Consider the following 12462-nt stretch of genomic DNA (forward strand, 5'->3'; position numbering starts at 1 on the left):
CTCTTATGTCCTAGTGTATAGTTTATTCCGTAGAATGTATGGTTTACACTTAAGAAGAATGTGCATTCTGCTATTGTTAGGTGGTGTGTTCTATACATGTCTCTTAATTCTAGTGGGTTTATAGTGTTCAAGTCTTCTGTATCCTTGTTGATCTTCTGGCTAGTTTCTATTTTTGAAAGTAAGTTATTGAAATCTTCAACTATTATTGTTTAATTGTCTGTTTTATCATTTTTTCTGTTATATTTGCTTCATAACTTTTGAGATTATGGTATTAAGTGCATTTATGTTTATAATTGTTATATATTCCTGACGAGTTGACCTTTTTGTTGTTATAAATGGTCTCCCTTTAATTCTAGTAACATTTTTTGTTTTAAGGTCTATTTTCTCTTACATCAGTATAGTCAATTCAGTTCTTATGCTTGCTGCTTGTATGCCATATGTTTTTCATCCCTTTACTTTCAACCTATTTGTTTTTTTGAATCTAAAGTATATCTCTTGTAAACAGCTTATAGTTGGATCTTGTGGGTTGTTTTTTTTTTTTTTTAATCCAGACTGACAATATTTGCCTTTTGATGTGACTGTTTAATCAGTTCATGTTCAATGTCATTATTGATTAAGATTGGATATATATTTGCTGGGTTTACTTTTCACTTTCCATGTTTCATGTCTTTTTGTTATGTTCCTCCTTTACTGCTTTTTATTGGACTTAGTATTTTCTAGTGTCACATTTTAATTTCTTTAATTATTTTCTAGTTAATTTTTAAAGTTATATTCTAGTGGTTCTAGGGCTTACACAATTTATCTTATTATTGTATATATCTGATTTATACTAACTTAATTGTAGTATGATACAGAGACATTACTCCTATATAGCCCTATTCTCTTTTGTGTGTGCTATTATTGCTATACATATTATACCTATATGTGTTACAAACACATACGAATACGTTGTTACATTATCATACTTTTTTTTTTTTTTGAAAGATTTTATTCATTTATTTAACAGAGACAGCCAGCGAGAGAGGGAACACAGGCAGGGGGAGTGGGAGAGGAAGAAGCAGGCTCATAGCAGAGGAGCCCGATGTGGGGCTCGATCCCAGAACGCCAGGATCACGCCCTGAACTGAAGGCAGACGCTTAACGACTGCGCCACCCAGGCGCCCCATCATACTTATTTTTGTAATTTTTTTGTATTTTTAAGAAGCTAAGAGGAGAGGAAGTATTTAGAGTTTATTATATTAACCTTCTAATTTACCATTTTTTATTCTCTTTATTTGTTCCTGTGGGTTTGTTACCATCCAGTGTCTTTTCCTTACTCCACTCCAGCTTTGCTCCCACTTGGCTCCTTTTAATGTTAATTGTCAAATATGTTACATTTCTATATGTTACAGCCCCACTAATGTAGTTAAATACATATTACTTTGTGTAAAATTGCTTTTAAAGAGAAGAAAGGAAAAGAAGTATGCAAATATGCTGTCTTTTTGTAATTACTTACATAATTCTCTTTATTAACAGTGTTTGTTTTGTTCTGTAAATTCAAATTACTATCTGGTGTCACTTGGTTTCAGCCTGAAGAATTTGTTAGTAGTTCTTGTATGATGGTTCTGCTATGAACAGATTCTCTCAGTTTTTATTTTATTTATTTATTTATTTATTTATTTTATTTTTATTTTTTTTAAAGATTTTATTTATTTATTTGACAGAGGTAGAGACAGCCAGAGAGAGAGGGAACACAAGCAGAGGGAGTGGGAGAGGAAGAAGCAGGCTCATAGCAGAGGAGCCTGATGTGGGGCTCGATACCACAATGCTGGGATCACGCCCTGAGCCGAAGGCAGACGCTTAACCGCTGTGCCACCCAGGCGCCCCTCTCTCAGTTTTTATATACCTGGAATGTTTTTATTTCGTCCTTTTGAAAGATTGTTTTGTTGAGTTTAGAATGCTTGGTTGATAATCTTTTTGTTTTAGCACTCTGAATATGTCTTCCCATAGTCTTCTGGCCTTTATTGTTTCTGATGAGAAGTCGGCTATTGATCTTATTAGCATTCCCTTGTATGTGATTTGTTTTCTCTTGCTGCTTTCAAGATATTCGGTCTTTCAACATTTTGATTATGATGTATTTGTATGGATCTCTGTGTTTACATTGAGTCCATTGAGCTTCTCAGATGTGTAGATTGTCTTTCCATTTATTTGAGTCTTTTTCCACTTTTTTCATCAGTGTCTTGTAGTTTGCAGTGTACAGATCTTTCACCCCCTTGGTTAAATTTATTCTTAGGGTTTCTTTTTTTTTTTTTTATGTAATTGTAAATGGGATTGTGTCCTTTCCTTGTCTGGTTTTGGTATCAGAGTAATACTGGCTTTATAAAATGAGTTTGAAAGTGTTCCCTTTTATTTTTTAGAAGAATTTAAGATATTTTGGTATTAATTATTTGAATATTCAGTAGAATTCACCAGTGAAGCCATCTGGTTCTGGAGTTTCATTTGTTGGGATACTTTTGATTACTGATTCAATCTCCTTACTAGTAATCAGTCTTGGTAGGTTACATGTTTCTTCTACGTTGTCAGATTTGTTGATGTAAACTTATTTGTAGAAAGTTTTGTTTGATCTTTTATATTTCTGTGATATCAGTTGTAATAGTCCATTTTTGTATTTTTTTATTTGAGTCCTCTCTGGGTATTTTGGGGTACGGGTCGTGATTTAGCTAAAGATTTGTCAATTTGTTTATCTTTGAAAAGAACCAGATCTTTGTTTCGTTAATTTTTTTTTCTACTGTCTATTTAGCCTCTACTGCATTTATTTTTGCTCTCGTTTATGTTTTCTTCCTTCTACTGGGCTTTGTGTGTTCTTTTTCTGGTTCTTTAAGATGTGAAGTTAAGTTGTTTATTTGAGATTTTCTTATTTCTTGATACAGGCATTTATTACTATGAACTCCTCTCTTAGAACTGCTATCATTGGTATATTGTATTTCCATTTTCACTTTTTTCAAGGTATTATTTGATTTTTCTTTTGATTTCCTCTGTGAGTCATTGGTTGTTCACTCTGTTAATCTGTTTTGCTTTATTTATTTCTTGAGTCTTTTTTTCTCACAAATTTTCCATAATTTCTATTCCTTTTCAAGTTACTATGCAGATTACATTCATCCCTTCTCCTTTAGTTTTCTTGAAGAGTTAATACTTGGTAATGTACTTCCTTACCTTATAATTCAGTCCTCAACCCATTTAATTCTATATTTAGTTGCTTTTTTGAAGCTCACCATTGGGTTTAGAATAGCAGTCACTAATAATTTGGTGAAAAGAGTTCAGAATTTGGAGTTAGAATTAAAAGGGTAGGGGCGCCTGGGTGGCACAGCGGTTAAGCTTCTGCCTTCGGCTCAGGGCGTGATCCCAGCGTTCTGGGATTGAGCCCCACATCAGGCTCTTCTGCTATGAGCCTGCTTCTTCCTCTCCCACTTCCCCTGCTTGTGTTCCCTCTCTCCCTGGCTGTCTCTCTCTGTCGAATAAATAAATAAAATCTTTAAAAAAAAAAAAAGAATTAAAAGGTTAAAGTATCTGTTTTTGTCATTTACTTTAGAACTCTGGAGAAGTTATATTTCTTTACCAATCAGAATGTGGTCTGAGGACCAAAAGTATGGGACATCACTAGGGATTTTGTTAGAAATGCAAAATTTCAGATCCCACCCTAGACCTATTGAATCAGAATCTCCAAGTTAATAAGATCTCCATATTGAGAAGCAATCTTATATCTTCATCTTTGAGACTTTATTTCTTTATATGTAAAGTGCAGACGGAGCCACACTTAGGATGCTTTGACTTAGAATTTTCACCTTTATGACATGCATTCAGTAGAAACCATACTCCAAATTATAAATTTTGCTATTTTCTTAGGCTAGCCATATATGGTGTGATACTCTTTTGTGATGTTGGGCAGCAGCAGTGAGTCACAGCTCTCAGTCAACCACATGATTATAAGGGTAAAAACCTGATACACTTATAACCATTCTCTACCCATACAACCATTCTGTTCTTCACTTTTAGTACAGTATTCAATAACAAGATATTCAACACTTTATTATAAAATAGTTTTTGTGTTAGGTAATTTTGTCCAATTTTAGGCCAGTGTAAATGTTCTGAATATGTTTAAGATAGGCTAGGCTAAGCTGTGATGATTGGTATGTTAGATTATTGTATGTATTTTTGACTTATTTTATTTTCATCTTATGATGGGCTTATCGAGATGTAACCCCATTGTAAGTTGAGGAAGATCTGTATAGATAATACTTATGGTATATATCAACCATCTTGCCATCATCTAACATACCATATGTTTTACCAATTTATTTTTTTGTCTACTTCCTACTATTAGAATGTAAGCTTTGTAAGGCAGAATTAGAGTGTAAACTTTGTCTTTGTTTATTGCCCTATTTCCTACATCTAGAACTGTGACTGGCACATAGTAAACATTAATTTTTTTTTGAATGAACAAATGAATGAATGCATATCTTGTCAAATCTTGTCATTTCTACTGCAGTCATTTACTTCCCACTGCCATTTAGAATTAGAAGTACTGGATTAGACAGTACAAATACAGAAATTTCTGTTGTTGCAGAAAGTTCTGTTAGATTGTACTACTTACACTTTTGCATTCTCTTCCCACTCATCTTGAATCTATATTTTTGCAGTATGGTTCTGATCAAATTTATCAACAACTCCCCCATGCCATTTAGAATTAAGTTCAAAATCCTTAGTGTAATCTTTAGATGCTTTATAGTTTCATATAGTTAAAAAAATATATATATTTTCTCAGGGTGCATTTATTAGAAGAATCATTTAAACTCACTGCATGCATAGCATCCATCTGGGCCATACTGCATTGCCCTTGTAGGACTCGAGTGATAGGGGAACCCATGAAAATAAGTTGAAGATCCTTTGCTATGCCATGGAATAAAGTATTTTGTCTCTCATTGAGGAGTTGCATGTCTTTTAATGGCATACATGACACACTAACAGGCTAACTTATTAGGTTATAACTAGGGTGAAATTAAAGGCCAAACTGAATAGCATTTTCCCATCATGTTAAAAATTCTTTAAAAATCCAAATTTTAATGAAGATCCACATAATAACACGTCAAATGGATATGCTGCTATTTTTAAACATTACTCTATTGTTGAATATTTTAATTATGTCTGCATTAGTTTGCTTTTGTAGATGGCTTTGTAATTAATATTTTTGTAAATATTTGTCTCCTTTGATGACTACTTTCTTAGGATTCCTTACTAGAAGTGTAAAGGTCAAAGGAAAGAAAGCTTGCTTTATTTCTTTTATATAAAAGAAGTATTTCTTAATTAAAAAACATATAATATTAGTATTAATAAATCTCTTTTTTTAGGAGATACTTCCAAAGGAGGCATAGCTGAAGTTACTCAGTCCAGCTTGAAACCAGGCAGCACTGCTACTTCTGGAGTTTCAGATACTGGATCTCATTTATTCTTGTTCCCCAAGGAGTTTCCTCAGTTGGCTTTAAGGTCTCCTCAAGAGAATACTATTGGTCATCATACTGATACACTCAACCAACAGGCATCGGTAGATAGTAATATAAGTGAAGAGACTCTAAAAGTTTCAACTGTCAGTGAAGTAGCTGACCAGAAGACTGGGATATCAACAGTACCGTCTAGTTCCTACTCACAAAAAGGGAAGCCCGGTATTTTCTACCCACAGGCCTTGTCAGACAGTCATCTAACTGAAGAGGCTCTAAAAGTTGCAGCTGTTCCTGGTCCTGCTGTCCTGAAGAGTGGCATACCTACAGTCTTTCCAAGCTCCTACTCATGTGGAGGGAAGCATAATATCTTCTACCAACAGGCCTTGCCAGGTAGTCATCTAACTGAAGAGACTCTAAAATTTTCGGCTGTTCCTGGTCCTGCTGACCAGAAGACTGGCATACCTACAGTCCTTCCAAGTTCCTATTCACGTGGAGAGAAGCATATTATTTTCCACCCACAGGCCTTGCCAGAGAGTCATCTAACTGAAGAGGCTCTAAAACTTTCAGCTATTCCTGGTCCTGCTGGCCAGAAGACTAGCATACCTACAGTCCTTCCAAGCTCCTGCTCACGTGGAGAGAAGCATAATATCTTCTACCAACAGGCCTTGCCAGACAGTCATCTGACTGAAGAGGCTCTAAAAGTTTCGGCTATTCCTGGTCCTGCTGGCCAGAAGACTAGCATACCTACAGTCCTTCCAAGCTCCTACTCACTTGGAGAGAAGCATAGTATTTTCCACCCTCAGACCTTGCCAGACAGTCATCTAACTGAAGAGACTCTGAAAATTTCAGCTGCTCCTGTATCTACTGACGAGAGGACTGAGAAAACAATAGTACCTTCTACTTCCTATTCACAAAGAGAGAAGCACATTATTTTCTCCCAGCAACAGTTGTCAGATGGTCATCTAACCAAACAGGTTCTGAAAGTTTCATTTGTTCCTGGACCAACTGATCAAAACACTGGGATACCTTCATTATCTTCCCGTTCCTATTCGCTTGGAGAGAAGCCCAGTATCTTTTACCAACAGGTCTTGCCAGATAGTCATTTAATTGAACAGACTCAGAAAGTTGCAGCTCTTCCTGGACCAGCCAATCAGAAGACTAGGGTACCTGCAGTATCCTCTACTTCTTACTCACACAGAGAGAGGCCCCGTATTTTCTATCAACAGACATTGCCAGAAAGTCATCTAACTGAACAGGCTCTGAAATTCTCTGCTCCTGGATCCACTGAGCAGAAGACTGGGATACCAACGGTAACCTCTACTTCTTCTTCATGTAGAGAGAAGTCCAGTATTTTCTACCAACAGGAGTTACTGGATAGTCATCTAACTGAACAGGCTCTGAAAATTCCAGTTGTTCCTGGACCAGCTGACCAGGATACTGGGATACCAGTAGTGCCCTCTAGGCCCTACTCTCTTAGAGAGAAGCCCAATATTTTCTATCAGCAGGTATTACCAGATAGTCCTCTAATTGAAGAGGCTCTGAAAGTTTCATCTGCTCCTAGACCAGGTGACCAGAAGGCTGGGATACCAGCAGTACCCTCTAGTTCTTACTCACATAGAGAGAATCCTGGTATTTTCCACAAAAAGGTCTTACCAGGCAGTTGTCTATCTGAAGAGGCTCTGAACGTTTCAGTTCCTTCTGGACCAGCTGAAAAAAAGAGTGGGTTACTATCAGAAGCTTCTAATTTCTACTCACACAGAGAGAAGCACAATATTTTCTACCAGCAGGAGTTGCCAGACAGTTCTCTAACTGAACAGGCTCAGAAGGTTTCACCTGTTCCTGAACCTACTGACCAGAAGACCAAGATATCAACAGTAACTTCTACTTCTTACTCGGATATAGAAAAGCCCTTTATTTTCTACCCACAGGGCTTGCCAGACAGTCATCTACCTGAAGAAGCTCTAAAAGTTACATCTGTTTCTGAACCAGCTGATGAGAATGAAATACCAGTAGTTCCCTCTACTTCCTCCTCACATAGAGAGAAACCCATTTTCTTCTTCAACCCACAGGGCTTGACAGACATTCGTCTCACTGAAGAGGCTCTGAAAGCTTCAGCCATATCTGGATCAGCTGACTGGAAGACTGGAATATCAACAGTATCCTCTACTTCCTTCTCACCTAGAGAGAAGCCCATTATTTTTTCCTCTCAGGCCTTGTCAGGCAGTCATTTACTTGAAGAGGCTCTGAAAGTTTCAGCTGTTCCTGGATCAGCTGACCAGAAGACTGAGTTGCCACCAGAACCTTCTAGTTCCTACTCATCTAGAGAGAAGCCCATTATTTTTTCCCCTCAGGCCTTGCCAGGCAGTCATTTACTTGAAGAGGCTCTGAAAGTTTCAGCTGTTCCTGGATCAGCTGACCAGAAGACTGAGTTGCCATCAGAATCTTCTAGTTCCTACTCACCTAGAGAGAAGCCCATTACTCTCTACCCACAGGGCTTGACAGACAGCCAAGTACCTCAGGAGGCTCTGAAAGTTTCAGCTGTTCCTGAACCAACTGACCAGAAGACTGGGTTGCCACCAGAACCTTCTAGTTCCTACTCACCTAGAGAGAAGCCCATTATTTTTTCCCCTCAGGCCTTGCCAGGCAGTCATTTACTTGAAGAGGCTCTGAAAATTTCAGCTATTCCTGGACCAGCTGACCAGAAGATTGGGTTGCTATCAGAACCTTCTAGTTCCTACTCACCTAGAGAGAAGCCCATTACTCTCTACCCACAGGGCTTGACAGACAGCCAGTTACCTCAGGAGGCTCTGAAAGTTTCAGCTGTTCCTGGACCAACTGACCAGAAGACTGGGTTGCCACCAGAACCTTCTAGTTCCTACTCATCTAGAGAGAAGCCCATTATTTTTTCCCCTCAGGCCTTGCCAGGCAGTCATTTACTTAAACAGGCTCTGAAAATTTCAGCTATTCTTGGACCAGCTGACCAGAAGACTGAGTTGCCATCAGAACCTTCCAGTTCCTACTCACATAGAGAGAAGCCCATTACTTTCTACCCACAGAGCTTGCCAGACGGCCAAGTACCTCAGGAGGCTCTGAAAGTTTCAGCTGTTCCTGGACCAATTGACCAGAAGACTGGAGGGTTGCCACCAGAACCTTCTAGTTCCTGCTCACCTAGAGAGAAGCCTATTATTTTCTACCCAGACGGCTTGACAGACAGCCAGGTACCTCAGGAGGCTCTGAAAGTTTTAGCTATTCCTGGACCAGCTGACCAGAAGACTGGGTTGCCGTCAGAACCTTCCAGTTCCTACTCATATAGGGAGAAGCCCATTATTTTCTACCCTCAGGACTTGGCAGACAGTCACATACCTCAGGAGGTTCTGAAAGTTTCAGCTATTCCTGGACCAGCTGACAAGAAGACTGGGTTGCCACCAGAACCTTCCATTTCCCACTCATATAGGGAGAAGCCCATTATTTTCTACTCACAGGGCTTGACAGACAGCCAGGTACCTCAGGAGGCTCTGAAAGTTTCAGCTATTCCTGGACCAGCTGACCAGAAGACTGGGTTGCCATCAGAACCTTCCAGTTCCTACTCATATAGGGAGAAGCCCATTATTTTCTACTCACAGGGCTTGACAGACAGTCGGGTGCCTCAGGAGGCTCTGAAAGTTTCAGCTATTCCTGGACCAGCTGATCAGAAGACTGGGTTGCCACCAGAACCTTCTAGTTCCTACTATCTTAGAGAGAAGCCCATCATTTTCTACTCACAGGGCTTGACAGATGGCCAGTTACCTCAGGAGACTCTGAAAGTTTCAGCTATTCTTGGACCAACTGACCAGAAGAGTGGGTTGTCATCAGAACCTTCTAGTTCCTACTCACATAGAGAGAAGTCTAATATTTTTTACCAACAGGAGTTATCAGGCAGTCATCTAACTGAAGAGACTGTGAAAGCTTCAGCTGTTTCTGGAACAGGTGATCAGAAGACTGAGATACCAGCAGTGCCTTCAAGTTCCTACTCACTTGGAGGGAAGCCCATTATTTTCTATCAGCAGGCCTTATCGGATAGACATCTCACCGAAGAGGCTCTGAATGTTGCAGCTTCTCCTGGACCAGCTGACCAGGAGACTGGGATACCAACAGTTCCTTCTGTTTCTTACTCTCATAGGGAGAAGCCCAGTATTTTGTACCAGCAACCCTTGTCAGACAATCAGCTGGCTGTAGAAGCTCTGAAAATTTCAGCTGATTCTGGGCGAGGTGATCAGAAGACCAGAAAACCAACAGATACCTCGGCTTCTTACTCACATAGAGAGAAGCCTATTATTTATCAGCAAGAGTTGCCAGATCTTACTCAAGCGGCTTTAAGTGTTTTCAGGGAGCCCAGACTAGGTGACCAGAAGACTGGAATACCAGTAGTAACCTCTACTCCTTACTCACATACAGAGAAACCCATCATTTCTTACCAGCAGGAGTTGCCAGATCCTATTGAAGGTGCTTTAAAAGTTTTAGGGGCTCCTGGGTCAGCTGACCAGAGGACTGGGATACAATTTGGGTCCTCTGCTTCCTATTCACATAGAGAGAGTCCCATCTTTTCTTATCAGAGGGAGTCGCCAGATATTACTGAAGAAACTCTGAAAGTTTCAGCTGTTTCTGGACCAGGTGACCAGAAGACTGGGATACATATAATTCCCTCTAGTTCCTACTCATACAGAGAGAAGGACAGTGTTTTTTACCAGCAGCAGTTGCCAGATGTTACTGAAGAAGCTTTAAAAATTTTTGCTCTTCCTGGGCCTGCTGATCAGAAGACTGAGATACCAACAGGACCTTCTTGTTCTTACTCACATAAAGAGAAACTCAAGATTTCACCTGTCATCTTACGAGATGACGAGAAGACTGAGTTACTAACAGCTCCCCTTAGTTCCTACTCACAAAGAGAAAAGCCCAAAATTTCAACTGTGATTGGAACAGATAACCAGAAGACAACGTTACCGACAGTTCTTCATAATTCCTATTCTCAGAGAGTAAAGCCCAGTATTTTCTTTCAACAGGAGCTGCCAGGTAGACATCATAGTGAGGATATTTTGAAAATTCCACCTGTCTCTGAACCAACTGTTGTGACCTCTGGGATACCAATACCTCTTTCTAGTTCCTGTTCCCACAGAGAGAAATCTAATATTTTCTACTCACAGGAATTGCCAGACAAACATCTAGCTGAAGATGCACTGAAGGTTTCAACAATTCCTATACCGGCTGACCAGAAAAGTCTGTTACCAACAGTTCCTACTAGTTCCTTTTCACACAGAGAGAAACCAAATATATTCTATCGACAGGATTTGCCAGATAGACATATAACGCAAGATGCTCTGATGTTCTCAAGGGGTGTTGGACAAGTTGATCAGGTTACTGGGTTATCGACAGTTACTCCTAGTACTTACTCACATAGTGAGAAGCAGAAACTTGTTTCAGACCATGTTCAAATGCTAATAGATAATTTGGATTCTTCTAACTCCAGTGTTATCTCAAATAATATGCCTTTAAGTTCTCAGGCTGATGGTAGAGTTATAATAAGTAAGCCAGAATCTTCAGGTTTTGAAGATGTTGGGTCTGAGGAAATTCAAGATACAAGCAGTGGTTCCAAAACTCTTAGAGAGATTCGGACCCTTTTAATGGAGGCAGAAAATATAGCATTGAAACGGTGCAATTTTCCTGCTCCCCTTGTCCCTTTCCGAGATGTTAGTGATATTTCATTTATACAATCTAAGAAGGTGGTTTGCTTCAAAGAACCCCTCACAGCTGATGAATCTAATGGTGATTTGCCTCAGAGACAGCAATTTACAGAGGAAAGCTCAAGCAACAAGTGCATACAGAAGGATATTAGCACACAGACAAATCTGAAATGCCAGAGAGGCATTGAGAATTGGGAGTTTATTAGTTCAACTACAGTTAGAAGTCCTCTACAGGAAGCAGAAAGCAAAGCCAGAGTGACAGTAGACGAAACCCTTCGGCAATATAGAGCAGCCAAATCTGTAATGAGATCTGAACCTGAAGGGTATAGTGGAACCGGGAATAAAATTGTTATACCTATGATGACTATCATTAAAAGTGATTCAAGTAGTGATGCCAGTTCCTGCTCATGGGACAGTAATTCATTGGAGTCAGTTTCTGATGTTCTTCTAAACTTCTTTCCATATGCTTCACCCAAGACAAGCTTGACAGATAGTAGAGAAGAAGAAGGTGTATTGGAGAGTGATGATGGTGCTGGTAGCAGTGTAGATTCACTGGCTGCACATGTCAGAAACCTTTTGAAATGTGAATCCTCGTTGAATCATGCGAAACAAATACTCAGAAATGCAGAGGAAGAGGAGTGTCGAGTACGAGCACGAGGTAGGAACTGATAATTTGTTATAAAGGTAGGTCAAGCTTATAAACATTATACTTTAATAATTGTTTAAAGTTAAGTGTTTGGAGTCTAAATTTATTTTCTTGTAGGACTGTTAGAATGATTAGATTTTCTGCCATAATCCAGAATAAGTCCATTTAACCAATAATGTAAGTCACAGTATTAATAGTTCTAGTTTGAGTTTAGGGGTCTTAGGTAGGTTCTGAAGCCTGAAGGAGAGTAAGGAGATAGCTTGGGTTTTCAGATTCCTAAAGTTCTTCTGTTTCCTTAATCCTCCTATTATAGTATTCTATTTTGGATGCAGAAAAAAAATGAAAACAATTTGCTCTGCTCTAACACTGTTATCATAACACTATATATACATTTCCCCTTTTCTAATAAAATTCTTAGAGCATATTTTAGACATTAGGAAAAACAAGTATTGCACACCAAAACTTGGATTAGAGCTTTGAAAGAGGATGTTTACTATTCCCATTAATCTCAAATAGTAGAATGCCATTAAAAAAGAGAAAAAAATTTAAGACAAAATGGGGAATATAGGGGTGCCTGGGTGGCGCAGTCGTTAAGCGTCTGCCTTCGGCTCAGGGTGTGATCCTGG

At 39.1% G+C, this 12462-nt stretch overlaps 1 protein-coding gene across 18 annotated transcripts in view; it reads left to right on the plus strand.

Moving 5' to 3' along the window:
* ALMS1 (ALMS1 centrosome and basal body associated protein) overlaps window positions 1-12462 on the plus strand; it is a 174757-nt gene that overhangs the window by 48972 nt on the left and 113323 nt on the right. For 17 of the 18 annotated variants that reach the window (XM_034659360.1, XM_034659361.1, XM_019802036.2 and 14 more), the window contains one exon: window positions 5384-11848. In XM_034659360.1, coding sequence (XP_034515251.1) covers window positions 5384-11848 — 6465 coding nt within the window. The remainder of the gene's footprint in view (window positions 1-5383; window positions 11849-12462) is intronic. The other variant, XM_034659369.1, reaches the window with a different exon arrangement.

Source organism: Ailuropoda melanoleuca, chromosome 4 (genome assembly GCF_002007445.2).
Source record: "Ailuropoda melanoleuca isolate Jingjing chromosome 4, ASM200744v2, whole genome shotgun sequence".
NCBI classification, from domain to species: domain Eukaryota; kingdom Metazoa; phylum Chordata; class Mammalia; order Carnivora; family Ursidae; genus Ailuropoda; species Ailuropoda melanoleuca.